This window comes from Gavia stellata, chromosome 1, assembly GCF_030936135.1.
Source record: "Gavia stellata isolate bGavSte3 chromosome 1, bGavSte3.hap2, whole genome shotgun sequence".
In the NCBI taxonomy this organism is placed as follows: domain Eukaryota; kingdom Metazoa; phylum Chordata; class Aves; order Gaviiformes; family Gaviidae; genus Gavia; species Gavia stellata.
Window position 1 is genome coordinate 126247809 of NC_082594.1, and position 27320 is coordinate 126275128.

General features: G+C 53.1%; 1 protein-coding gene across 1 annotated transcript; it reads left to right on the plus strand.

Moving 5' to 3' along the window:
* Window positions 1–867: 867 nt before the first annotated feature.
* On the plus strand, window positions 868–25440 carry BOC (BOC cell adhesion associated, oncogene regulated). Its single transcript, XM_059817081.1, has 18 exons — window positions 868–952; window positions 1336–1614; window positions 10011–10157; window positions 10754–10897; window positions 11308–11601; window positions 12346–12618; window positions 13320–13618; window positions 16385–16547; window positions 17445–17555; window positions 18784–18990; window positions 19808–19989; window positions 21112–21217; window positions 21408–21530; window positions 22196–22417; window positions 22840–23066; window positions 23664–23743; window positions 24371–24564; window positions 25153–25440. Exons 1-18 carry the CDS (start codon window positions 868–870, stop codon window positions 25335–25337), a joined length of 3321 nt encoding a protein of 1106 aa, XP_059673064.1. The 3' UTR covers window positions 25338–25440.
* Window positions 25441–27320: the final 1880 nt, after the last annotated feature.

Consider the following 27320-nt stretch of genomic DNA (forward strand, 5'->3'; position numbering starts at 1 on the left):
TAGGCAGTGTGTTTCAGGCAGAACAGTTAAGCTCAAATCTTGCCATAGATTGGGTCTCTTAGTTTAGAATAAAGGTGTATTATGCCAAATTAGCGTCATCCACCCTCAGCTAACTGCACTGAATTTAGGCAAATTTAGAACTGGCCATTTCTTTTGTCCTGAAAAAGTGTCCCCTCCACTTCAGAATAATTCCTTGCGGAAATGCCCTGAGAAACTTTTACATCTCCTAAGGAGTCCCATCTAGATTGAAACATAGGTATGCCCAATAGCAACATGGCCAGTGTCTCAGGAAGACACTCTGAAACTGTGGGATCACCTCTGTTTTCATATAGCTCAGGACTTGTACCTGCTCGTTTACTTTTGTGTTCAAGCTAGAATGTATTCCAGACAGGGCCAAGAAGTGGCAGCAACACTTGGCAAATATCTCCAGTTACACTTTGTTGGAAATGTTTGTGTTTTGCTCCTGAAAATTGCCTGATGTGCATTGCTGGCACAGTACAGGCATTCACTGCGCTAAATCTGAAATGGGGAAGGGGAATGAGTATGTGTCTGTGTGCATACGTGTAGATTTGTACCGAGGGCTGAGGATGGGATGTCTTGGGAGATTCATGACCATGCTTGGGGGACAGAAGTGCGTGCATCAGTGTCTGTAGCCTCCTCAGGCCACCAGCTTGGTGAATCCCTGGGAGTTCAGGGGTGTTGGTAGAGAAGCCACGCAGGACTGGAAAGCAGAGGGAAGTCTGAGGGTTTCATCCATCATGTCTCTTGTCATCCGCAGGAATCCGCTGCCGAACCTCCACTGCATCCTCTGAGGCAGCTTATGGGACCCTTCCCTGGGCGCCTCTGCCCCAGGACACACCGCATGGGATGGCAATGACACGTGGAAAGAAGAGACCCATGTCCCCCATCCCTTGCCTCATCCTCGCAGCCGCTAGCTGCTTTGCCAAACTGAGTGAGTTTCTGTTCTTACCCATTTGTTCCATTTCGTCTATGTTTTGCCTTGATGCTGTTTAGCGTAACCGTGCCTCAAACACAAAGTGGTTTCCTCCCTCCGCTTCTTCTTCAATAGCCTTGACCAAAGGTATGGGTTCAAGCAGTCCTCGAGTGGAGAAGGGGATACAGTCAGAGTCGGACAGCTCTGATAGTGGTGCCAAGAAGAAATGGGGCTGGTGTGCATCTCCGAGCACTAGGGTGGGTGTGTAGCTAAGGGAAAGGTGCAGCACAAGCGGAAGCAATGGGGACTGCAAAATGTACCAGCACTGCAGTTTTTTCCTCTGTCCTTTCTTTTGCTGAGTCTTACAGAGCTTTCTTATTCCTATTTTTCCCTCTGTGCAGGTGAATCTCTGCAGGTCACAGTGCAACCTGCCTCTATTGTCCAAAAGCTTGGGGGCCCAGTCAGCCTGGGGTGTGTAGTGGACCCCCCCAGAGTGAACCTTACCTGGAGACTGAATGGGAAGGAGCTGGCTGGATCGGACGAGGTGCTGGGTATCCACATTGAGCGAGGGAAACTCGTCATCACAGCTCTCAACAACCACACCGTGGGGCGATACCAGTGCATTGCTCGTGTGCCTGAAGGAGTCATTGCCAGTGTCCCCGCAGTGGTCACATTAGCTAGTGAGTAACTTTAGTCCTCTGCCATCCCCTGCATTGCTCGGGCCATCACTCACGCATCCTTGAGAGGCTCATCCACACTCACTTGTTCACGTTGGCATCAAGGGAGGGCTCCTTTGGCTTAGGCCACTTCGTAGCATTTTTGATCATGGACTGGCTGTCGTGTTGTGGCCCAGCCATGACCCAAGCAGTCCTCCTGTGTAGTAGGCTGCAGAGCTGTCCTGCAGTGACAGTTTTTGCAAGACCACAAAGAGCAGAAAATAACTGAGCGATGGGGTTTGTGCGCCTCGTTGGTTCCCTGGCTGTCATGTTCCCCCATCTGGTTGCTGACTTCTTCATTGAGGTTACCAAAAAGTACCGGCTGGTGCTGATGGCTGGACTGCTGCGGGGCTGTTGCCAGCGCTGGGTCAGTGTGTGCTACGTTTTGCTGCCTTCCTGACCCACAGAAAGGGAAGTCCCTTGCCCTGCTTGTGCTGTGATGGGAGCTGCACTGTTTTATGTTGCCCCTGGGGTCATCATAGCCAAAGTACCAGCCCCCACGCTCACAATAAGGAAAGGTGGGTCTGGTTGTGGTGAGGAGGTGCTCCTGAGCACCTGCATTAAGCGGCTGGTGGCCCTCTGTGCGCCGTTGGGAAGATCCCTTGCTAAAATGCAAGGTGAGGGAGGGGGTGGTGGGAGAACAGTTGCATAGCGATGTTGAAGGCAGAAGCTGCGCTGTCCTCATTTGGTAAGGCAGGGGCAGAAGTCAGCAGGAGGCGGATACAAGAGAGCAGAGTAATCTAAAAGCACTCATAACGCTGTTTTTGTCTGTAAGCGGCAGGAGGCTGTATTCATTACCACTGCTGTGGTCCCAGGAGGGCTTGCTCCCCCTTGCCAGGGCTTTGCCCTCTTCCTACGAGGTTGCAGTGGCATGGCAGCAAAGAGCCACCGCTCTGAGCAAGGGACTTTGTTGCTATCTCTGAGCTTACGTGCTCCTCACTGCTGCCCTCTGGCATTGGCGACTGACCGAGGAACGTGTGCATGGGAGGGGGTGTCTTAGAGTGGGGAGCTTCTCTTACAGCGCCTGGTTTTGGCCAGATGTTATGCTCAAATGTGAGAAAGTGCTGTAGTTGGATGCATCTGAGAAAGGGCAGCCCACGCCTACTTGGAGATGGGGGGGTGCTCTGTGTGGACCACCCTTGTTTAGGCAATAGAGTGTCTGATCTTCTCAGAGACCCGTGCAATTTTTGGTGGAGCAAGTGCGTGCAGAGGAGACCGCCATCCCCTGGCAGTGACAGACCCCGGGCGTGGAAAGGGCTTCGTCTTCCCAGCAAGGGGGAGTTTGGGGCTAAGTCTTAAGAAAATGAAGAAGTGAAGATGTTTGTGTAAAGTGGGGGCTGGCTTTGCTTTAAAGCCAAGAGCTATTGGCTTGTCACTGATACATTAATCAGGAGTGAAATGTTTAGGCCAGGCAGGGTGGGAGGAGGAGACGAGGGAAAGTGCGGGGAGAGTGGCTGAGTTCTGAGGCGGGGTGGGAGGGGGTTGTCACAGGGCTGAATCTGTCAGGGGATTTGGCCTGAGCCCTATGCCAAGATTAAGTTTCGGAGAACACATTCCAGAGCAGAAAGGGGGCTGTGTGCACTGGTGGCCTGATAGAGGGAAGGAGAGGAGGGGAGAGGTGGATGGGATTACCAAGGGCATGGTTTGCATTTAGGAGAGCAGGGTGTGCACAGCTGCTCAGCCTGATCGGTTCATTCTTAGGCTGATCCCCTTTTCTTTTTTTCCCCTCACCCCAACCCATCACCACCAGCTCTGTCTCCTGGGACAGAGCATAGCTGTTTGACCTATCTGTCTGCTTTGATCTAGCATCAGTGGAGGATGGGAGACAGGTCCTAGGGCACCAGAAGGTCCCACCGTGTCCCTCAGGACAAATCAAAGCCACAACTGTGTAGTTCCTCGGTCCTCTCCAGGAGCCAAATCACCTTCAGCTACCAGATTGCATCTGGGGATGGGGGTGCAAAAGAGGGGGACCTGCCCGTTGCTGCGGTCCCTGCCGTGGCAAAGGCACTGCTGCCGAGGGGAGGTCAGGAGCACTGTTCAGTGGGAGCTCACAAAACTGGAGCCTGAGGTTAGTTGAACAAACAACTAAACCATCATGGAGCACCCCTGTGCTGTGCTGCATGGGTCCCCTGTTCTCGAGGGGAGCTGAGGATGACAGAGGCTGTGTCCCACACACCCGGACAGCCTCGAGCGATAGAGAGCCCCTGGGTGGGGAAGACTTGGCAGTCAATGAGTGAAGAGAGACAGAGGGCAGCACAGGAAAGACATGAGGCTGAAGGTGTAGGAGAGAAACCTTCTGGAGAGGTTGAAATAACCAGTTTCATGTTCATAAGCTGGAGACTGCTTGCAGTAGTAGCTTTGCACTGGTCTGAAATAACAAGGGGCACCGATTTGTGGTGGGACTGAACTTGAAAGCTGTGGTAGCAGATGCGTCACGGGCTCTCAGTCCTGCTCCAGACCTCCTCTACAGGGCCTTGCTCTGAGCTGGTTCAGTGGGGACCGTGGTCCTGGGGGTGGAGAGGGAAGCCCCTGGCAGGTCGGCATTGCAGTTGATACATCTCTTCCACGTCACTTGCTGGGCTGAAAGAAAACCCTCTGAGAGCCTTAGCCCCCTACAAAAATTATTTTGGGGGGCCAGTGGGAGGGTGAAACCAGAACATGAATGAAAGCAGCAGAGTGTGGGGGGGGGTGGAAATATTTTTAAGGTTTAGGTTTATTTTGGAATAGGACCTGGAGTCATTGGAAAAAGTGTCTTTCTAGGTTTCAAGGGGTGTAGGTAACATCATCTGGCCAACTTTTAGGCTATTTCCATTCCTTTCTCTCTGCCTTCCTTGGAGGAAACACCCTTGAGTGCCCCAGGCTTCGATTGCCCAGTCCCTCAGGGCCTCCTTATGCTTTGCTGACAGTCAGCAAACAGATAACCATTGCTGCTGTGCTGGCAGGCTCAGCGTAGCCTGACCGATGTCTCCTTCTGTCTGTGACATGGCCACGCCGAGTCCATCTCTGCCCTCCTTGGCTCGGAGGGCTGGTTGAAACTAGCATTTAATTCCTCCAGTGGAGATAAAATAGCTATTGTATAGCTGAGGGGTGGAGGGAGGAGGGATTTGCAGAAAGGGAAAGATTTCTTAAAGCAACAAAAGGAGCAGCACGTCAGGCATTACTTGGGCACTTTTCAGTCCAGTTAGAGCAGACCTGGTGCTCCGTGATTCCACACTCAACCTTGGCAGCCCATGGCACATCAGTGCAGATAGATACCTGCTGATCGCTGCTGGCCTGGCTGTGCTGCGCAAAATCAGCCCTGCGCAGCCCTGAGGCAGCTCTTCAGCCCAGCGGTGATGGGCTGGAGTCTGGGACAGCTTGAATGGATGGGGCAGGGGTATTCCTGGTTTTCCAAGCCAGGCCCTAAGCCTTCATGTGTCTGAAAGCTGCAAGGAAGAGAAAGGTATTTTCTCTGCCTGCTTCCAGGTGGCAAAGCCAGAAGCCCTGCTTCAGCCCCTCTCCTGGGTGGAGGTGCTGTATGAAAAAGGCATGGCTACGGTGGGCTCAGGTGGGGACGGATAAATCTACCAGGGACATGTATGTGGTGCTGTGGGCTGGTCCTGCAGCAGCAAAAGGCTCGGAAGCTTGAGAGCCCTTGGTGGAGCTCACAGGGCAGCTGAAGCATGAGGCTGGAGCAAAGCTGGCGTGCGGAGGTGGCGAAAGCCGTGCAACTCCCAGCATTTGGCTGCATGCATGGAAAATTAGCGCAGTGAGCACCACAGCGAGCCTGACCTGGAGAGACATGGCATTTTAAAACAAAACAAAACAAAACAAAAAAATAGATGAGGGGGGCAGCAAAGGAACTCCAACTGCTCCAGTGTATCCCCCCTGGCCAGGGGTGAGAGGAGTGTGGGACGCCTGTGTCCCAGGGATGCTGTGGGATGGGGGAGGCTTATTGCCCGCTGGCAAGGGCAGCCCTCGGCTTTGCAGCAGCACGTGGGGGAAGCCGGGCCTCAACGCGCGATGCGCGTGGGCAGTGACCCTGTGCCGGCTTGGGCTGGGCATCCCCCAGGAATTTGCAGCTGTTTTCTGAAGACAGCCCCATTCATTTTCCTCTGCCTGGGCCTCTCCTCTGACGGCTCCCTGGAGGCGACGGAGGGAGGGAGGGAAGGGGATGGCTGTGTGTTGGAAAAGCATTTGCTGAGCAGGCACGGGGGGCTCTGGCCCCGGGGGCAGAGGTGGCGTGAGGAGGGGAGAAAAGTAAAACACAGGTGGTGTTTCTTGAGCTGGCGGAGCTGTGGCAAGAGGGCTGTGCAATGGGCCCTGGGGCGACGTGGGGGAGTGGGGCTGGGGCACAGCGGGGAGGGGGGGATGCACTTGGGGGTGCGTGAGCAGGCGGGAGGCTGGGGGGCTGCGCCTGTACCGGCAAGGTGGGAGGGGGCTGGTGGTGACAGCACCGTTTCCCAGGCTCCTGCGGTGCTGATGGGACAGGGAGCAAGAGCTGTAACCCCAGGCTGCTCCGACAGCCCAGGGGGGTATTAGTGGAAGGTGCCTGCCCCCAGGCTGGCGGACCCCTGTCCCTGCCCATTCCCCTTCTCAGGGTGTCTCCCTTCCCTCCCTCACCCTTCCCTACAGTGGGGAGGACTTTCACCTTGAGGGCCAGCATTTTATTTACTACTGCTTCTTCTCCGGGGTTATTTATGGTCTCCCATTCATTTAATCCGGTCTGTCTTGCCTGCCTCGGTGCTTGGCCCCCAGCCCTGAGGTTCAGCTGGTTTCCCTCCCCGATGACAGCGGCACAGCTAGCCGCAGGGCTGACCCTCTCCACGCTCCGGCTCGCCCCATCGCGCCTCGAAGCAGGGCACAGATGGACACAAGGAATGGCTTTTGGTTGCACTCCCTTCTAAACAAAAAAGCGAAAGAAAAAAAAAAGGAAAAAAAATAAGCCCTGTTATCCCGGCACATCTGGGATTGGCAGTGCTCTGTCTGTCTGTCCGCAGCACCTCCCGACCGGTGGTTGGTGGATGAGGACTTGCTGCTTCCCTGTGATCAAACATGTCTTTTAAGGACGAGGACATGGGCTGGCACGTCGACCGCTGCCGTATGAAAAGGAAAATCCAGCCAGGGGAGAGGGGATGTGGTTTCTCCCAGCTGTGGTGGGAGTTAGACCCGGGGTGCAAATTGCATATTGGACTTGGGACACGGCTGCTGCCAGCTGGGCAGCCGAAGGGACAAGCACTGCATCCCCCCGGCACTGACCCTCTCCTACGCTGCTCCCTGCACTGCCTGGTGCGGGGAGGCATGCGTGGCTCCCCACATCTCGGGGGGGCTCATTTAATGCCCCCAGGACAAAACTGCGTGTCCTAGCCCAGCATGGCAGCCTCTGTTTTGCTGCGCTGGGGTCAAGTGCAAAGGGGTGTGTGAAGGGGACACTCATCCGATGCACAGGGGGTGCCCCCACCCCAGGCCAGTGGTGCCCCCAACCACCCCTTACCAGCTCCAGCCAACCCATTGGCGTTAATGGACAGCTGTATGCGCCCATACCGATGGGGAGCGGGGTGGTTGAGACCGCCCGTGGCCAAAACCCACTGGCAAATAAAACAGTCTTGTTCGCTGTGGGGGAGCAGGAATTTAGGGGAGTAGTTTGGCAGGAAGCTCGTACTCTTGCGTATTGGAAAATAGTTTGTCCCGGTGCCCACCTGATGTTTTTCCCCTCTCCCCTGCCAGTTTCATTCCACTTCTCCAGCACCGCTCAGTTCTTGCTCCCCCAGCCACCCCAGGATCCCTTTCCTCCATCCTTTCCCCCATCCATCCACAGCTTTGCCTGTCGTCCCCTGTGGCCGAGCTGGGAGGGGAGGGCAGGAAGAACCGGGGGTCCCGCTCCCCTCTGTGGGGCTGCAGCACTCACAGCTGGGAAAGTGGCGGGCTGAGCTGCCGTCTGGGGGGCTGCACGTGAGGCACTCTCACGTCCGCCCAGTCCAAGGTCGTTCCAGGAGTCCCTCGTCACGGGGACATCATTTTCTATCCCCAAAGCGTGATGCTCCCCAGTGGGCTCCGCTGTGCCGGGGCTGTGGGTCTGCTTTTCCTCCGGGCTCATGGGCCCCTTCTCCTTTTTGGGGTCTGTGCGCGCATGCACGCGCGCGCGCGTGTGTGTGTGTGTGCAGAGTCCTGCCAGCATTGCTGGAGCCTATGCCTTGGCTCAGAAATCTTAATTTGGCTGTGATGAATCCAGACCACCAAGACGCACATTAATTTTCCTGATGCTCGTTTATATTTTGTTGATCGGAGAAATATGCGTGATGTGGGCAGGCAGACACTGGGCTCTCGCCTCTTCTCCACCTCTTTCCATTTCTGTGGCTCTTACTATTTTATTCCTTGATCAAATATAAAAAGCAAAGAGGAGAAAATATCCAGCACCCTTCCCCTCCCCAGCAGTAACTTTCATTGTTGGAGGAGTGCGAGGCGCTTCCAGCTTTTCACAAGTTAAGAGTTAACCTTCATCTGGCTTTAATACCCAGTGGAAACATGGCTCCCCTCCTCAGCTTGTCTTAAAGGATTAATCACATTTCTGAAGTTCACCCCTATTCCTTCTTTTTATTATTATTTTTTTTAATTGAACGATGCCAAGAAATTCCAGAAGTATTAAGCATGTTCGCTGCAAATCATTTTTATGACATTGCAAAACCTCCCCTTTTCTTTTCAACCTCCTCCCCTTCCCTCAGATCTGGGCCCGGGAACGCTGGCTCCCCCGGCAGCCGCCCGGCAGCCCCTCCGCGCCGCGCTCAGGGAGGCTTTCTCGCCGCCTTGCCAAGAGAGCTGGTTTTTATTTAAACTCCATAAAGGATCTTGCTTTAATCAGAAAGTCTGCTTGAGAAATTTCATGTCACTTTTCCATGACTGTGGGTGGGAGAAGCTTGGAGCCAGAGTTGTCTTTTGCTTTTGGAGAGCTGCTGCATTTCCCAGAGAACAAAAACACATTTTTCCGCCGGCCGGGGCTGCCAAGGGAGGCTGCCTGCCGTCCGCACGCCGCCAGCCCTCCTGCTTCCCCCGTGCTCTCCAAACTGCCCGAGGTCGCGGGTGCCACATCCCGGGATGGGTTTTGAGGCGTGAGGGAGCTGCTGACAGCGCGTGGCTGTGCCGTGGCGAGGGATGCGACACGCTGCCTTAGCGTGGGGTTTTGGAAAGGGAGTATGGTCTCATCCGGATTTAGCGGCGTGCCGCTCGGGAGACGTGTTAGTGCTGGGTCCCAGGGAAGATGGGCTGGCTTGAGCCTTGATGTGACAGCGTGACTTTTGACCAGCTGTGGGATGTGCAGTTGTCACTAGCGGTCGCCTGGGCTGGTGCACGGCACCGTAAAAATGCGTGCGTGGGACTTTTTTCCTGGCAGAAAACCCTCTCCCTCCCAGCACAGGCTGACCGAGACAAACTTTGGGCTTGTAGCACCCCAGAAAGATTTGCCATCGTGCCCAGGGACAGAGGGGACTGGTTTCATCTCCGGGAAGCTTGGCAGGGCCAGGCTGGCATGCTCCATGCTCCGTCCTCTGCTCCTGCTTTGAAAAACAGGGAAAAGAAAACAAAAAGTCAAGCGCCCCTTCCCCCCTGCCCCTGTGCTTCCAGTCCTGCTGCCTGCACCAGCCCCGCCGGGGGAGCAACCCCTGTCACAGCCTCGTCGGGGGACACGTGCTGGGACGGGGTGTTTCCACAGCTGCTTTAGGGAAGGGGCAGCTGTGTCGTGTAGCGGAGGAGCTGCTTTTCCTTGCGAATCCCTGTTCTTTGAACTGGGGCGTGGGCACTGCTTGGGCACGCGCAAAGCCTCGTGGTTAACTAGCCTTTGGCTGTGAGATATTTGATGGGAGCGAGAGTACCCAGAGCAGAGACACTGATTGCTCGGGCACTGGAGGAGCTCAGGGCAGCTCTGGGAGCGTCCAGCGCTCACACGCCTTCTCCCACTGTGTCACCCGGCATCTCTGTACCCTTGAAGCAGGCTGGGCTCCCTGAGTTATGACTACAAAGTTAGCTTCTCGGTAGCAGGACCTATTTGAAATAGCAGGCGGCAGAAGGACCATTTTTGGCCACCCTTCAGTGCCGCAGTAAGTTGGCTCATTTTTTACTCTCAGGCCAGGATTTTTCACACCCGGTTTCTCAGCCATGGAGCAGGCGGATTCTCCAGAAGCTGTGCTTTAAGTTATCCATTTTGTAGGAAGGAGGAGGAGAAAAAAAATAAAGCTCTGAAACCAGGCCAGTTTCCCTAGCTGCTGGGGTCGGAGTGGTCCTCCACTGACACCACAGTGAAATAGCCCCAGGTCCCCAGGGAGAGGATGAGCTGACACCAGGATGCTGCTCCAGCCACTGAGATGCCCTGTTGTTTGCTCTCTCTGCAGATCTCAAAGATTTCAAGTTCGATGGCCAGCATGTGATCGAGGTGGATGAAGGGAACACGGCCGTGATTGCCTGCGACCTGCCCGAAAGTCACCCCAAGGCTCAGGTCCGCTACAGCGTGAAGCAGGAGTGGCTAGAGGCCTCCCGAGGTGAGTGCCACAGAGGTCTGTCCTGCTGGGTCCCCTCCCAGAACCCTGTTTTACCCTCCTCTTCTAGCAGTAGCTTCCTCTGCCTGCTGCCTCCTTGTTGTCCCTTCGCCACCGGTCTGAGCACAGGTTAGTTTAGGGTCTCTGCCAGGTCTCCGCTGCCTGGCACTAGGGAGCCATGGGTAACACCAGCTGTGGAAGAGGAAAGAAAGTAGAACTAGGTGATGCACCATGTCGCTCTTTATCGGGCGTTTCCATATGTCTGTGAAGTGCTCCTTTAACCCAGCCTGGACAAAGGCGACTTTTGAATTTGGGGAAATTTTTAAAATTTGGATCTGAATTTTGCAGCTTCGCTCCATCTGTTGACTGTACCTGTGGCAAGCTAGCTTCACCTAAGGCTCTGTTCCTCCCACCATTGCATCATTGCATCATTGCTCCCCTGATATTTGAACTAAAAGGAGTCATTTCAATGCTGTCAGTGTTATCGTGTTGTTTTTTTCCTTCCCAGTCGTCCACCTTTTCTCCACGGCACTGCATTTCTTCCAGAGGGGGAGGACATGTCTTATAACCACATGCCACCTCCTCTTTTCGCCCTACAGACAATTACCTTATCATGCCATCCGGGAACCTTCAGATCGTCAATGCCAGCCAAGAGGATGAGGGGACCTATAAATGTGCTGCCTACAACCCCGTGACGCAGGAGGTGAAAACCTCGGTCTCCAGCGAGAGGCTCCGTGTGAGACGTAAGCCGCTTTCCCTTCACTTCCCATAGCACTTCCAGCCCTGGGAGCGTGTACCAGTGCTATTGCAGCTGGTTTTCCATGTGAACTGACCCTATCAGTTGCTGGGAAAACTCCTTTCCAGCAGCAGAAGGCCCCAAGGTCTGCTCCTGGGGTATGTGTGTGCAACCCTGGGACTGCCACACCTCCTCAGGATCTGTTCTTGGTGACGGGCGAGCAAAGGCCCTTAGCCCTTCGGCAAGACCGCTTGCTTTGTGCACGCATCCCTTAAGGAATGTCCCTCTTGGCCTGCCTTGCTGTTTATCTGCCGCAGCACTAGCCCTACCATTACCCCTCCTGCTCTCTGCACAGGGCGTTTTCCTACCAGCCACCTTCCTTCCCACCCACCTCCTTCCTCCTCCTCCCCTCACCAGGCTCCACAGCAGAAGCAGCCCGGATAATCTACCCCCCCGAAGCTCAGACCATCATTGTCACCAAGGGCCAAAGCCTCATCCTGGAGTGTGTGGCCAGCGGGATCCCCCCACCGCGGGTCACCTGGGCCAAAGACGGCTCCAGCGTCTCCGCGTACAACAAGACCCGCTTCCTGCTCAGCAACCTCCTGATTGACCCAACGAGTGAGGAGGACTCGGGGACCTACAGCTGCACGGCTGACAATGGGGTTGGGGAGGCCGGAGCCGCGTTCATCTTCTACAATGTACAGGTGTTTGGTGAGTGCTTCTGTAGCCCTTGTTTCAGGAAGGGCTTGGGCTTTCTCCACTGCTTTCAGGGGAAAATACTAGTGCTGCTGTACTCTTCCTCTCCCTGGACACACTGCAACACAAGGCAAAGCCCTGCTTGTGGTTCCAGTTTCTAGGAGATGGGATGAATTCTTCCTTGAGGGTGGTAGTTCCTCCTTGCTGGCCCCCACCATGAGCTGGAGATGATGGATCCTCCCTTCCCCTGCGGAAGCTCTTCTCTTGCGATTTGTGGCACTGGGTTTGCGCTAACTCTCCGCTCTCTAGTGGAGGACTGGCTGCTTCGTAGACATATTTGACATTGGCATAGGAAAGACGATCAGAATGACTTGCTTTTTGCTCTGTTCTGTAGGGGAGTATCTAAGGGATGTAAAGATCCCTTATGTATGTAAGGAAATGTAAGGGATACTACACCTTAGATATATCTACCGTGCATCCTTTCCCTTCTCACAAGCATTAGGGAGGCTAAGCCTATGTTTTATTGGATTGCATTTCATCCAGGTGCCAGTGTTGTTTTGGCACAAGTGCAATCTTTGCAGAGTAACTTTTCAGCTCAGAAAAATGGGACTTGTAGGTGGCTGCTGTTATCTGAGAGGGGCAGATGGCCTTGGGCCACTTCTCCTTGCGGTTCGTGTGGATGCTGAAGGGGAGGCGCAATGAAGCGGACCCCTGCGGGACCCCACAAAGGGAATGGGACACGTTTTTTCCCTCGCACAGAGCCCCCGGAGGTCACCATGGAGCTGTCCCAGCAGATCATTCCCTGGGGCCAGAGTGCCAAGTTCACCTGCGAGGTGCGAGGGAACCCCCAGCCCTCCGTCATGTGGCTGCGCAATGCCGTCCCCCTCTCCGCCAGCCACCGGCTCCGGCTCTCCCGCAGGGCGCTGCGGCTGGTTAGCGTGGGGCCCGAGGATGATGGCATATACCAGTGCATGGCGGAGAACGAGGTCGGCAGCGCACAAGCCATGGTGCAACTGAGGACAGCCCGGCCAGGTAAGTCCCTCTCTCCAAGCTTGTGACCATTCAATCCCAGAGCCTAACACACAGGGAAAGAGCAGGGGGAGCGGGAGAAGAAAGTCGGTGTGTAACCCTGCCGTTTGTGTTTGAGTTGCCTTGCTCTTCCCTCCCTTTTACCCTCCACTTGGAGTCCTTTTTTTGACTGGGATCGCCGTATCTCCCTATAGAAACAGATGGTAGCGGTTTTGCTTCTCAGTGCAGTGCCATGTGTGCGTACTTGAGCTATCTCTACGTGAAAGGCATAGGACATCTGGGTGTAGTGCCTTACCCCACGGCTTACTCAGCTCTGCCTCTGAGCTTGCACTGAGCAAGAGCATAAACACTGATGTGGGTGGATTCACCTGGGGAAAGAGAGGTACCACCTGATTCCTTGGACCCTGCTGAATTTATCCAGGGTAAGAGGGGCCTCAGAGAGGGAGGAAGCCCCATGTGGCCAAGGCCTGTTCTCAGAGAGGCCCCAGTGAGGTGCGTTAGGTTTATAGCGGGAGAAGGAGAGATTGTTGCCAACACCTTTTTGAGTGGCACAGCAGGCAGCACCGCCTGGGACCTGATACCTCTAAGGTACCTGTGCTGCAGTGGGTGCATAGCGCCAGTTGAGAGGTTCAAGGGGCTCATAGCTCTGCCTTCACCGCAGACTGGGATGGGCATTTACCCTGCCTCAACACCTTGTCTTTCAGGAGCTACACTCAACCCTGGGCGAGAAGCCCAGCCGGGCTCGGCTCAGCCTCCAACACCACCTTCCAGGGACAGCGCTTTAAAGCTGCCCCTGGATAAAGCTGGACTGCCAAAGCCTGGGACGACCCCGCTGGCAGCGTCTCCACAGTGTGCAGCCAACAGGGAGCTGGTGTCTCCAGCCGAGGCCCCCATCATCCTCAGTTCTCCCCGGACATCCAAGACGGACAGCTACGATCTGGTGTGGAGACCTCGGTCTGAGAGCAGAGCCCCCATCCTCTATTATGTGGTGAAGCATCGCAAGGTATCGCTGTTTCGCCCTGCTCCCATCTTTCCTCTGCGCCGTTCCACAGGCGGGCTGGTGGCCTCACTGCGCGTTTTCACACCTCGTGAGCAGGTGCGTTGGGGCAGGGGCACCCATCGCTTACTGGTGGTGCTGGTTGGTGGTACCTCCTCAGCTGCAGCCTCAGCCTGTTGAGGTGTGATGAGTACAGGCTGCGAGAGGAGGTTTGCCAAGCTGTCCAGGAAGAACCCATAGTGATGCCCCTCTGCCGAAGTACGTAGAGAACGTATGCACACACATGTACTTCCAGTCTGAAGAGCTTCCACTTCCAATTCCCAGTTGTGTGCTTACACAAGTAGGAAGTCCTGAGGGCAGATTGTGCAGTGACTTGCTCTGTAATGCTTTTGTCTCGGCACAAGCCACGGGGACACCTCTGCCTTGAAAGGCTTGGGCTGCAGGACGCAGAGCAGCAGCCTCTCTTTGCTGCACGTACCTACCCTGCTCAGCAGCATTGAAGCACCCACGCTCAGTGACTGTGAAGAGCTGGCAGAGAGCCGTCATAGCCATGCGAAATCCTCTGGGAAGGTCCTCAACCACCGGTTTTATTCTGGAAGCTGAAAGGCAGTGCACTGTTGAGCATGTCTCTTGGTTGGTGGCATAGCGTGAGCACACTGTGCACTGCTGAGCCATGCTTGAGCCCAAGGGCTCCTGCCCTCTGCAGTGCTTCTCAACACCACAGGCAGAGTGCAGGCAGAGCTGTAGCCCATCGGTTTCTCTAAATAGCGAAGCATTGTTGAGATAAAAATGCTGCTTTTGAGGTGTAGAGCATCTCTTCCCGCTTTGTTGGGGATAAGCGGGGGGAAAAAGGGGCTTGAATTTATCTGTTTGCTGCTTGTCTTTCCTTTGGGTAGGCAGGGAGTTGCAGTAGAGAGGTAGGTTTTGCTTTGGGGTTTGAGTACATTCCAGATCTGGCATGTTTTGGATTCCCAGCCACTGCAAGGCACCATTTTCAATTATATGAGACTATATGTATCTGTTTTCCTGGAATTGTTTGATTTTGTGAAAATATGGCATAATAGGCTTCTATAATTCCTACACATCCTTGATTTCTTTCTAAACGAAACTTAAGCTGAGGGTTTCAGCTAACCATCTCTTTAAAGAGCCCTTAAAAGCAAAGGCAGAAGATGCCAACACAAGAACACAATAGAGCAGACTTAAATAAAAAACAAAAGATACTAAAAGCCTCACCAGACTATTGGTTCTGGTTGTCTGCCAAGAGGAGATTTGTCCCCCAGTGGTGTATCATGTAACTACCAGTTCTGCACGCGATCTTAACTTGCAGGCTGGAGTTTGTCCATATTTTATTTGTTTTTCAGCGCTTCACCTGGAAGGGGCTGTAGGGCAGTGGAGGTCACCGTCGGTCACTGCAGTTTGTAGTAATATGTTTTCAGTGAAGTCCAAATTCTCAGCTGGAGACTCTTTCTTGGGATGCTTAAGGATTGCGTGGAAAGGAATTAGTCCTAATAACCCTTAAACTTGTTTAGAAAGAGTCTCTGTCTATCAGAGATCCTTAGGATCAAGTTTTGTAATGATCTGGTTTTGACATCTCTGACTGGAAAAGCATGTGTGCGGAGAGGGAAGGAATTCAGCAACAGAGGAAAAGGCTCTTTGTGTGAAAGATGGCGATAAGGAAAGTAAAACTTGGCTGACAGGAGGCTTACATTTGTACTGGGCAAGGGTCTGCTTCTCCTCTGGAAAATACCTGCAAATGTCTCTTTTTCCCTGCTCTTGCACTGCCCCTAAAATCTCAGCAGTCAGAGGCCACGCAGCCGTTATCTTTGTTTCTTAAGCATTTCTCTTTTTCTTTCCTGGATATTAGCAGTCTTCAGGGCTCCCCTCCCTGGCCTCACAACTCCACGGGCTCAGGAATAAAAATAAAACCAGGCAGGCGTTAATCAGTCAGTGTCAAACACTTGGAGAGGATGAATGATACGGCAGAGTCTTGGCATTTCCGTTTTGTTGCGTTGCCGGCATTTGCTAATGCTCCTTTCGGCACCGGGTCACTTCAGTGTCCTGCCTATTTGCCTGCAAAAATATTATCCTTGCAGCTGGGGAGAAGGAGGAAGGTCCCGCCTTCCCTCCCCCTCCGCATGGGGCATCACCGAAAACCAAACTGTGTTTCCAAGCCTTTCTGGGGGCCACGGCTGTACACGGTCTCTTCCCTCCAGAAACCTGTGCTCAAACATTCCAGTTCCTCATTTCAGCCAGAAAGTGCCAGTGGTGAGGCTGGATAAAACTGGATAAAAAGCCGTTAGTCAAATGATTTAGGTCCGGATGACCCGAGTGGTGTCCGGGTACCTCAACCCATGGAAATGGCCAACGTCTAAATGAGCAGCTCAGCAGCTGGGCTGCAGGAGAGATTTAGCTCCTAAAGCAGCTCGAGCCTCTGGCTAATGCTGCCTTTTGTGGGCACGCCTGCTCCCCAGCTTTATGTGCATTGAGGGGCAGTGGTATCAGAGGGGACCGGTGGACAGAACGGGGCTGAGTGAACCTCTGGGGTCGAGAAAACACCCTGGTGCTTGGTGACTTGTCCTGCTTGTACCCGAATCCTTCAGCTTTGCAAAATCAGGCTGGAAACATCTCCCTCCTTTGCAGGCAGGGAACTGGCCTCCAGGCAGGGCAGGTAGCCCTGGTTGATACACAACCTGTCATGAAAGTTTCTGAGCTCGGTGCAGACGGGAAGCCTAGCCGGTCCCCAGCTTTGCAATGCCTGCGTTGGTCTCTCAGCAGGTCACCAACGTCTCGGACAGCTGGGCAGTGAGGGATGTCCCAGCCTCGCAGCACCGCCTGACCCTCACCAGGCTGGACCCCGGGAGCCTCTACGAGGTGGAGATGGCCGCTCACAACTGTGCCGGCGAGGGACAGACGGCCATGGTGACCTTCCGGACTGGTAAAGGTCAAACCTTTCCCTGGGTGTTTTGCTCTGAGTCAGGGGAGGGTCCCTCCAAGATGTCCCACCCCAGCCCTGAGGCACAGGCACCAGCCTTAGGACAAAGGGGCTGTTTCTGCTCTGGAAACCCATCTGCCCTCAGCTTAGAGCGACTCTGTCAGAAGGGAAAGTGGAGGGTGGGATGGAAACGGGATGGGGAAAATCAGTTCTTGCCCTTGGCCTGGGTTGCAGTAAGTCCCTTCCTCCCTCCGTGTCTCAGTTGGACACCTGCAGAACCGCAGAAAAGAGGTCTGGCCGGGATGTCAGGAGGTCCTTTAATCCATCCTGTGCCTGGAGGCAGGATCAGCCTGTGGCGGTTGTTCCCAACAGGTGTTTGTCTAACCTGTCCTTAAAAGCTTGTCCTGCACTAAAGGAAACTCCAAGCCTTCCCACGCAGTCTGCTTGGTCTGTCTTTGCCACTAAGAGGATGTTCCAAATGTCTACGCTAAGTCTCCCTGTCCCCCGGCTGCTTTTCGTGTCTCCAGTGGGTGTGGGGAATGGCATTCCCTTTGTAGCAGCCTTCCCCATGGTGGTGGGCTTGCTCACAGCTCCCCTCAGGCTCCTGTCTTGTGCTAATTACTACCTTCTCAGGCAGAAAACTAGCAACATTTTAAGAAAACCAATTAAAAGTTTTAGAAAATTAAATATGAGGGGGACCTATTGACAGTTTAACAAACCTGCCCCTTTAGCTTTAGTTCCTGCACACAGGTGGAGGGCTTTGAACCCCTGGGGCCATTTGAGTCCAGAGAGTACTTACCTCAGCATCATGGCTGGGAATATTTTCTTTGCTCATCACAGCAAAAATTAACTCTGAGCCACGTCTCCGTGTCACTGATGCCACCTCTCCCTTCTGCACAGGCCGGCGCCCAAAACCAGATATTGTTGCCAGCAAAGAGCAGCAAATCCAGAAGGACGACCCAGGCACGAGCACTCAGAGCAGTAACCAGTCCGACAACAGCCGTCTGTCCCGTAAGGCCCTCCCTGAACTGGGCAAGGAGGGAGGGCGAGGGGTGCTGGATCTCTTGTGGGTGGCAGTGGCCAGGCTGTGTTGGGGTTGAAGTCTCCGCTGGGTAAAGCGAGGCTGTGCAAAGCTGGATGGGTGGTGTCTAGCTCCTGACGAGGAGAGGGCCTTCTTGGACACCCGTGGTACTGCACTTCGCAGGCAGTCTGTCTCAGGAGAGCAGGCTGCCTGTCCCCACCGTTAATGCAAGGACTTGTCAGAAACTCTCTGTCTCTTTCTGAGTTTCACATGGAGGGTTCAGAAAGCCCTGCCATGGAGTCTGCGAATGTGCGATGCACAGGACCAACAAGCTGCTGTGCACCAGTGGGTGCTGGGGGAATGCGAGGGAGAAAGGGCAACCCAGTCCCTGCCAGTCCTGGCATCCTCCTCTCTCAGCCAAGCCCTGACTAGGGGCAGTCAGTGCCCATTCTAGGGGTGCAGGGTGCTCCATTTGGGTATTTTGCTACACTGGAGAAACATCAGTTCCTTACTGGTTAATCCAATGCATTGTTTCCCACCTTGTGACTGCCATTACTATTATTAACCAGTGCCATTATCCTTTCTTTTAAATTCTCTCCTTCAATCCTTATCCTTTCTGTGAAGCCCCCTCCTTCAATGCCCCACACTCATTCGTGTGTTGCCTTTTCTTTCATCTCCACAGCTCCATTCATCTCTTTCCCTCCCATCTTTTGATTGTTTTCCTATCAAATTACGTTTCCACAGTTGAGAACTTTTCCTATTTCCTCCTCAGCTGGTTCTTCTCAGTTTCTCCTGGTTTTGTCTCCTACACTCCTCTGTCCCCCGTGTCAGTCTCCCCCTGCTCACTGCTTCCACATCAGCCAGGCCTTTTGCTCTATCTCCAGCCCTGCATCCACACCTCTCACTGCTCTCCCTCCCACGATGGGTGTACTCACCTCAAACCTTGTCTCCACCCTACTTGAATTGGGAGTGGAAAAGGAGCAAGATGCAAGCAGGAGTAAAAGACGTTTAGAGGGCACAAACTGAAAGGAGTGAGGATTTGGGGGTGCCAGCTCTAATGAAGAGGCAGAAAGAAGAGAGCATTCAGGACTTAACAGAGCATGTGGGTGGGTGCAATGCAGGTAGTCCTTCACCCACATACCTCTGAGCTACAGGGTCCTCCAGACAGGGCGAAAGGAATGTGTTTCCTGTCCTGATGTCCTTCTGTGCCCCTTGCAGCTCCAGAGGCACCGGACCGTCCAACCATCTCCATGGCATCAGAGACATCTGTGTACGTGACCTGGATCCCCCGTGGGAATGGCGGGTTCCCCATCCAGTCTTTCCGCGTGGAATATAAGAAATTGAAGAAGTTGGGAGACTGGGTCCTGGCCACCAGTGACATTCCTCCCTCTCGCCTCTCTGTGGAAATCCCAGGCCTGGAAAAAGGTAGGCAGGTGTTCTCCTCCCTGCTTCCTGGAGGTCTGTAGGAAAGCTGTGCAGTCCCTGTAGGATGGTTAACCATCTGTTGCGTCATGCTTAGCCCCAGCATGTGTGAGCAAAAAAAAGCCTCCCCAGCTCCAGCCTTAGATGCATGGGGAAGAGCTGCAGATGCTTTCTCCAGCTGCAAAGACCAGCATAGATTTGACCTCCCTCAGGGAGGCTTGCACATGCTTTTCTGTATTACAGGATATAGTTACTCAAGGCATTTGGTTTTGCCATTTACTAGACAGGACAGGACTTTCCTTAGCCACAGGCAAGACAGATGGGCACACAATTCCCATTGCACTTCACATGAGAAAAGATGGCATCACTGAGCTGGACAGCTTAAAAGGGCAACATATCTGCCCCAACTTAAAGACCAGTAAAACGATGTTTGGGTAAAAATTATTTAGGCTTTGAGCTTTTAACTGATGTTTATATACTTAATTTCCATGTAGTAGAGGAAGGATGCCTTCCCATACCTGCTTTTGGGTCAGGACATCCTTTCAGGCATCTCTGAATCCACCCACACACCTTCCAGAACTGCTACCTGACCTCTAGACCATCCAGACAGGAATTGGGGAAGGCAAATAAAAACAGTCTCCATCTAGCACGTGGCTGAAATCTGGCCATTTGGTGTTCGTACTTCGATCAAAACCTCTCTGTAGGCTCTTTGCCTTCTGGAGAAGATGTAGTCCCTCTCCACAGTCAGGCCCGTGCTGATGGTAGAAGTCTTGGAAGACTCTAATCTCTGCAACTCTTCTATTCCCCATTTTTCCCCTAGGCATGTCCTATAAATTCCGAGTCCGGGCACTGAACATCCTGGGAGAGAGTGAGCCCAGTGCGGCGTCTCGGCCATATGTGGTGTCTGGGTACAGCAACCGAGTCTACGAGCGCCCTGTGGCCGGGCCATACATCACCTTCACAGATGCCATCAATGAGACCACCATCATGCTGAAGTGGATGGTAAGGTTTGTAGGGGTGGAGATCTCTGAATGTGCAAGAAGCAGGTGTGTGGGTGCTACTTGCCCAGCTTACACATCTTCCAGGTTACCACACTGGAGCCTGTCACCAGCACAAATGGATCAGGGATCCAACAGCTCCCTCCAGCAAAGGAGGAATGGCTTAGGCCACATACAAGCGGGGGAAGTCAGAGAGCCTAGGAAACCCTTTTCGTCTGAATCCAACATTGTACACAGGAGGCATTTCAGCAGATAACCTCAGGGTCTTGACCATTTTGTTCAACAAGCACAGTTCAACAACGCATGGGGCGGCTGCTTGCTCTCCTGGTCAAATTCCTGAAATCCATAGCACCTCTGTCTGTCCCAGTAGTTTCCAGCAGGTATATCCTTCACTCCCACTTGCTGGGTAGCAGTCCTAAGTGCTGATAATCATTTACAGCAGTCCAGCCCAGAGGATTTTTAGGAGTGGGCAGGATCTTTTGGATCACAAGCCCAGACCCAAGTGTTTCCAGCTGCTTAGAGCTTACTCAGAGGGACGCGTTGCCCTCTTCTCTCCCAGCTTCTTCTAGCCAGAAGTTGCTACAGGGCAGGATGGGCACTGCTGATAAACAGCAGCTGATAAAATACTGGGTAAGACAGCAAGAACACATGGAGCTGGGACAGTACTGCCTGGGGTGGTAGAGGAACAGAGCTGTCTTCAGAAACACGAGAGTGCTGCATTCACTTGTTCATGGCAAGATGCAGTTTGTCGGGAAGCCGTGAGCCTACTGGAGTCAAGGTGCAGATGTGCTTGTCCTTGCCCGGCTGAGTCACTGTTGCTGAGGAATTTTTTTCTCTGAAGCATTGGCTGTGGCTGCTGGGGGGGAGCAGAGTACTGGATGCTTGGGGTGACAGGACCAGTCATGGCTTGTCTGGTACCTGAGAGAAGTGAGGTGTGAGAGTATGAAACAGCACTGAGCTCTTGGAAGGAAGCCCTTACTGTGCAAACCAGTGGCAACACAAGGAAGATCCCCCCTGTTGGGTCTTCCTCCTGTCCCATCCCATTTATCCCCACTGCTCCTCACCTGGTACCATATGGAGCACAGACATCTCTGCTAATTTCTGCTCTCCCTCCCATTCTCTGCAGTATATCCCAGCCAGCAACAACAACACTCCCATCCACGGTTTTTACATCTACTACCGCCCCACTGACAGTGACAATGACAGCGACTACAAGAAGGACGTGGTGGAAGGTAGGAGATATTGGGAGACTGGTCCCAGTTGTTGGTGCCTCCGGGAAGAGTACTCAGCCAGGAGCCCTGTGCACAAAAGGCACAAGGCTGCTGCTGTCCAGGCCTGCTTTACCTAGCGCTGCTGCAGAGCTGAGCCAGCTGCCTGTTCCCCGAGGAAGCTAACGGCACCGTATGTTTGTTCCCTCCTCAGGGGATCGGTACTGGCACTCCATCAGCCATCTGCAGCCAGAGACCTCATATGACATTAAGATGCAATGCTTCAACGAGGGTGGCGAAAGCGAGTTCAGCAACGTGATGATCTGTGAAACCAAAGGTAACCAGCTTCACCGGGCGCCTCTGGGAGCGCAGCCTGCTGCCTTCCCTGCCTGCAGCTGTCAGCGCACAGCAGGGCAGGTACCATCCCTGCCTGACGGTCCGTCGTCCAGGCTCAGGCAATGGAGGCAGCACTGGGGAGAAGAGAGGTGCAGGTTTGTTGATGCTGTTCCTCAGTATGTGTATATACCCATACCAGTAGTCACAGCCCCCTTGTGCAGAGTCCATCACCATTTCCCTCAGAGTAGTGGTTACCTTTTGTTTCCCTAAGTGTCACATAGGCGGTGACTGGAACCAGAAGGGCTGACTTTCCCTTGCTGTGCCGAATTCCTGTGTTTGGTTATAAGCAGGTCCCATGTTGTCTTCCAAGCAGCTGCACTGTCATGAGAGGAACAGCATTAAGTCCAAGCGGGTGTTTTAGAGCAGCTATTTTCCTTTTTACTTTTGATTTAGCAGCCCAAGAGCCTAGCAGATTGGTAAGCCAAGCACAGAGGACTTGTCTCTACTGCAAGGTGCATCAGCCTAGGAAATCCTCTGGCATCCAGGAGCACTTCTTTAAAGCTGCCCTAGAAGTCTGTCCACTCCATAGCAGCGTAGGCAGGAGCAGGCTGCCCTTCCACCTGGCACGTCTATGTCTAACGCTCTCTCCCTCTCTTCCCTTCGCAGCTCGGAAGTCTCTTGGTCTGCCAGGTCGTCTTCCACCCTCCACAGTGCCCCCCCAGCAGCATCCCCCACTCAGTGGTGGGCACAGTGGCCTGGGGACAGGAGCCATGGTGGCTCGTTCCAGCGACTTGCCATACTTGATTGTAGGCGTCGTGCTGGGCTCTATCGTACTCCTCATCGTGGCCTTCATCCCCTTTTGCCTTTGGAGAGCCTGGTCCAAGCAGAGTAAGGATTCTTTCTTGAGGGCTGATTTACAAGATGTGCTCTGCCCTGTGGGTTAGATCTGACCCTGGGTGTAGTTGGGTGAAACACCCAAAATGTGAGGGCTGCGTATTCTGGGAAGCCGGGAGAGGGTGGACAGAGGGCAAGTCTCAAATGTCCTGTGGAATGCCGTAAAGACAAAGGCCGCTGTTTGTCCCTTGTCCTGCTTACCTTGTTCAGAAGGAACCTGGGAGTAGGACAGGGGGAAAGGGGCGCTCCTTTTGCCTTCGTGTAGGGCCCTTTTCCAGCATTTGTCTCCCAAGGGTGCTTTGAGTGCCAAAATAGCTGCCTGATAGGACAGCCTTAACACTGTCCCTGCTGAGCTTCAAGAACCTCAACTTTACCTCTGATTTTCGCCTCAGACTTCCTTTTTCTTCCCTCTGCAGAACAAACCATTGACATGGGCTTCCCAGGAGCTGGGCTGCTGGTATCGTCCTGCCAGTACACCATGGTGCCGCTGAGGGGCATCTCTGCTCCTCGCGCCAGTGGACATCCCTATGTTAACGGGCAGCCCTACACTAACGGGGCACATCTGAATGGAATCTGCCCCTCTGCAGGAGTGAGCTATGCAAGCACCAAGCCCCGAGATTACAGCACAGATGAAGTGCCACCGGTATGTCCACACCTGTGGTTAACAGTTGGTTGGATGTGAGCTGGAGGCCATGGTTGCAGTGAGAGGGCTTCTCCAGACATGGCTGGCACCCTTTGCAGCATGTAGAAGTGGCAAGACTGGCTTCTTAAAAGAGATTTCCCCTTTGCGATGGGGTCTGAGACATGGGAGGAACAGGAAGGTCTCCAAAACACTGGTGAAGAGGTGGTTTCTTGGGGCAGTGGCTCTAAGTATGGAGGAGGCAGTGAGCAAAGGCTACTCTTAGGGGAGCGGTTTGTGTTTCTCCTGAGCAAAGCTCACAGGGACTGACAATGTTGAGGACTCTGTGTGTAAATAGTAACACAGGCCAAGGCAGTGCCACAGCTCAGACTATAAATTGGTTATCATTCCCCCATTGATTCGGCAGTAAGCGTGAAGTGAGTTTTTCAGGGCTCAGTTCCACTCCGTCCTCTGTAGCAAAAGAAACAGTTTCAGCTTTCTCTGCCTTCTGTCATAAGAGCTTCACCAGTCTGCCCCACGGCTCTGCTCCCACATCGGCACCTGCCTCTTAATGCTGCTGTGTGGCGTTGCTCTGCTGAGATTCCTTCTCTCTCCTTCCAGTCCCACGAGGAGACCAGCGCCTTGCTGCAGGCGAGAGTGCTGCAAAATGGGAATGCCCAGCAAGACTACCAGCCCTCCAGGTTAGTCCTGGCTTGTGGAGGGGAAGGGTGGAACAATCCAGTGGGGCCCACAAGACTACATGCTCGCAAAGGCTCACCCTCAGCACGCTCCCGTCTGTCCCAGTTCACTTGGGAAACAAATCCATGCTCCAGCACTAGGCCTGCTTAGTCTAAATTCTCTTCATTCCTCGTACAGTTTGAGGGAGGGAGAATTTAATTGTAGAGATGGCCAAGACTTACTTCCCCTTGCTCCCTTTTCCTTTCCCTGCTCCTAAGTGAGAGACTGAAAAGTAGGATGAGAGAAGCTAACATTTGTGACTGGATGCTGATAAACAGCTGCCCCAGAATCTGGTCCAACTGCAAGAGCCTTGTGTCTCGCTGTTCAGACATCAAGTTATTATTCCCGTGCTCCCTGGGAGGCACTACTCCTCTCAGCTCCTGTGGCACTCACTAGATGTTGAATCGTGGACACCAAGTCCCATCACCTCATTTCCATCCCACAAGTACATCCCAATTTCTGCTCTTCCCCTCATTTAGGAATGCTCTGTGTCATGGCATCGATGCAGCTGGCTGAGATGTTACATAGGTCAATCTTTCGAGGAGGAAAGATCTGTGAATAGCACTAAACCTCTTCATCTGCCTCCCCAGGTTGCCCAACTCAAGAACAGAAGACAGCTCTTTCCTCTACAGTCTCCCGGATGACTCCACTCACCAGCTTCTTCAGCCACAAGACGACTGTCCTCACCTTCAAGAGCACTTTGTTGGCCTCCATCATCCAGTGATGGGCAGCAAAGTGGGAGGCCCTAGCTTGGATGCTCGACGGGATCCCCTGTTCCACCAAGGTAAGTGGTCTGGAAAACTCCGTACTTGCTTCATCTCATCACTTTGGGCTGATCTTGAAGGGAAATCTCATTGTAGAGCCTTTGACGGCTCTGTTCATGCTCACTTCTGCGGTGCAAGGACAGTTCTAATGCTGCACAGAACAACAGCGTGGAAAGGTCACGCTAGCAGCCGGGGACTGTAATTTGCCTCAGTCAGTTTTAGAGGACAGATTTCTCATTTCTCCAAAAGCTTGAGCTGTATGCTGCTGGAAGGGCACATACCCACCTCCGGTTGCAGAGACGCTGTCCTTTAGTCCTTCTTAATTTTGCATTTTCCAGACAGCCAGTAAAAAAACAAGGTCCCTGAAAAATTGTGTGAATCCGTCTCCCTAGGACCTGACCCTCTGATCCACCGCTGTAGTGTGGCTTGAACTTGTTATGTGCAAGCGTAGGATCAAACTTGGGTGTAGCCAGGACTCTCAGAATGGAGTTCTTCCTCTTTGATGAGAGTGCCTATCCTAATAAAAAGTGGACTGTTGACTAGAAAGCTACCACAGCATCTCTCATTTCTGTATGCATTGTAATCGTTTCTTGCTCCTTCCCTTTCAGGAAGCCCTTGCTGCCTAGGCCTAGTGCCAGTTGAAGAGGTAGAAAGACTAGATTGCTGCCAGTCCAGAGGAGATCTCCATCCCCAAAATCCAGTGATCACATCTTTGGGTCAGGACCTACCAAGACATCTGAACAGCAGCCCGCCGCCGCTGAGGCCCTTAGAGACTCATTCTCCCACCAGCTAGGGACCAAGCTGCCTTTTGCAAAAGACTTCTTCTAAAGAGAAAAAGAGAATGGGTATTTATTTTTGTATAACACTCCTATTTATATATTTATGCACTTGTATATAGATGTATATGTGCCTTTTATAATGTTACGGAGACAGAAGGCATCCTCAGCAAGGTCACAGGAGGGCCCAAGAAACAAGGCAGCAGCTATATGTGGCACCGGGCTGTTCATCAGAGCACAAGATTGAAACAGCAGCACAAGAGACGTCGCAGGACGTGGGTCCAAACAGAGCTGCCGCCACCAAGACCTAGCACCCTCTTGCAGTGAGGGCTTCACAAAAGATAACGCTGTCAGAGAGGTCTTTTCCTCTCCCCCACAGGAAGGCATGTCCCAGGAACGCACTCCTGTGAGTGGACTGGAGTTACGCACTCTGCCTAATCAACTTAAACAACCCTTCACATACACGCCATCTGCAGCCGTGTATCTGTAAAGACAAACCCACGCTTTAACATCTAAAATAAAGGCTTTGGTCTTTTCTGTGGCTGGCTGTATGCTAAGTCCTCCCACAGAACAAACCTACTCTTTTTTACTTGCAGACACACAGCAAGCAGGACACCTGGGGAAAGGTGACATTTTCCTGCAGTTACAGTTTTCCAAATAGCCACCGGCGTAAATCTTCTCAGTGCTGAGCTCAGGAGAAGAGGGAGAGCCGCTACCTGTGCCAGTTAAGTGACATAAAACTTCTAGTGAGGAGCACAGCTAGAGGAAGTTTTCATTTATCTCCAAGGACAGCTGCATGAGTTTGGTGATGGGGGGAGAGGCAGACAGCCAGACACATATCTGCAAATTTTGGGTTCTTATCCTCCACCCCCCATCCTGTGGTTTTCCAGCTTCAAAAGCTTTCAGCATCCAGGCCTGTGGATAAGGGTGGGGTTTTTCCCTTAAGGAAACAGGATCATAGAGACCCACTGAAACAGCAGGCAGCATAAGTACCATTCATTGGGTTGTGCTGGGGCCAGCCAGGGCAGCTCCCGTGCCTGGCTGGGATACGGTTGGATCCTGGCTGAGCGTACACCAGACAGACCAGTGGCAAAAGGCAGGGTGTGGGGAGGAGGAGCAAGAGCAGCTGCAGGTTTTTCATTCTATTCAATTAATAATTAGCAACAAACCCCCAGCCTCCCTGTGCACCCTCAGAAACTTTGCGCTGGAAGAACAGTGCAACACAACCCCTCCGCTTCGGGGTTGAAGGAAGTTTTCACAGTAAGACAGAGTAAGTGCTGTAAATGATCACACACTGCCACCGTACCAAATGCCAGAGGAAAAAAAGAACAAAACCTGAAAACATAGAGAGCCTGGCTCTCTCTCACTCTGATCAGGCAGGTGCAAGCCAGCGGAATTACAGGCTAACTTTGCATTTGCTATACCCTCCTCCTGCCAGGTAGATACCACGTCCTGCACTGCAGTGCTGTTCCCCACTGTGACAGAGCAGAGGCGTGGGGAAAGTCTTTGCTTGGCTCCATACCCACCTGGGCACTGTAGGCCCTGAGGAGGAAGGTCCCTTTGCTGTCTCCAAACAAATAGCGCTTCCCTTGACGCTGACTAGCTCAGTTAGCAGAGAAGTGCCATTGCTGCTCGGGTGTTCAATAAAATAACGGCACGCACCCTTAAGGCAGACCTCTTCTACCATTTTTGAGAACACAGGTACCAAAGCTAGATTTGCCCATGTGTAACTTTCATATCCAGCCTTCAAAAGCCACTTGTTTGAAGAACGGACATACGCATACATGCATACACACAGAGCACCTACCCAGTGCAAATCTCTGCAATGGACTGGTAACACCATTTACGGGTTGTATTTGCACTTTTTTATTCCATATCTGTCAGTACAGTCGTATTTTGATAGGGGAAACAAATGGAACCCTTTACGACTAAAACTCTGCATAGCCAAAGCATTTCACACTTCCAGATATTACTACTGCCACAGCTAACGATGTCCATTT

Excerpts from the sequence above, each read along its gene's own strand:
- BOC (XM_059817081.1), top strand. The coding sequence starts at position 868 with ATGGCAATGACACGTGGAAAGAAGAGACCCATGTCCCCCATCCCTTGC. Across the intron at positions 953-1,335 it reads TAGCTGCTTTGCCAAACTGA|GTGAATCTCTGCAGGTCACA; the intron begins GTGAGTTTCTGT and ends CCCTCTGTGCAG. Across the intron at positions 23,067-23,663 it reads GCACAGATGAAGTGCCACCG|TCCCACGAGGAGACCAGCGC; the intron begins GTATGTCCACAC and ends CTCTCCTTCCAG.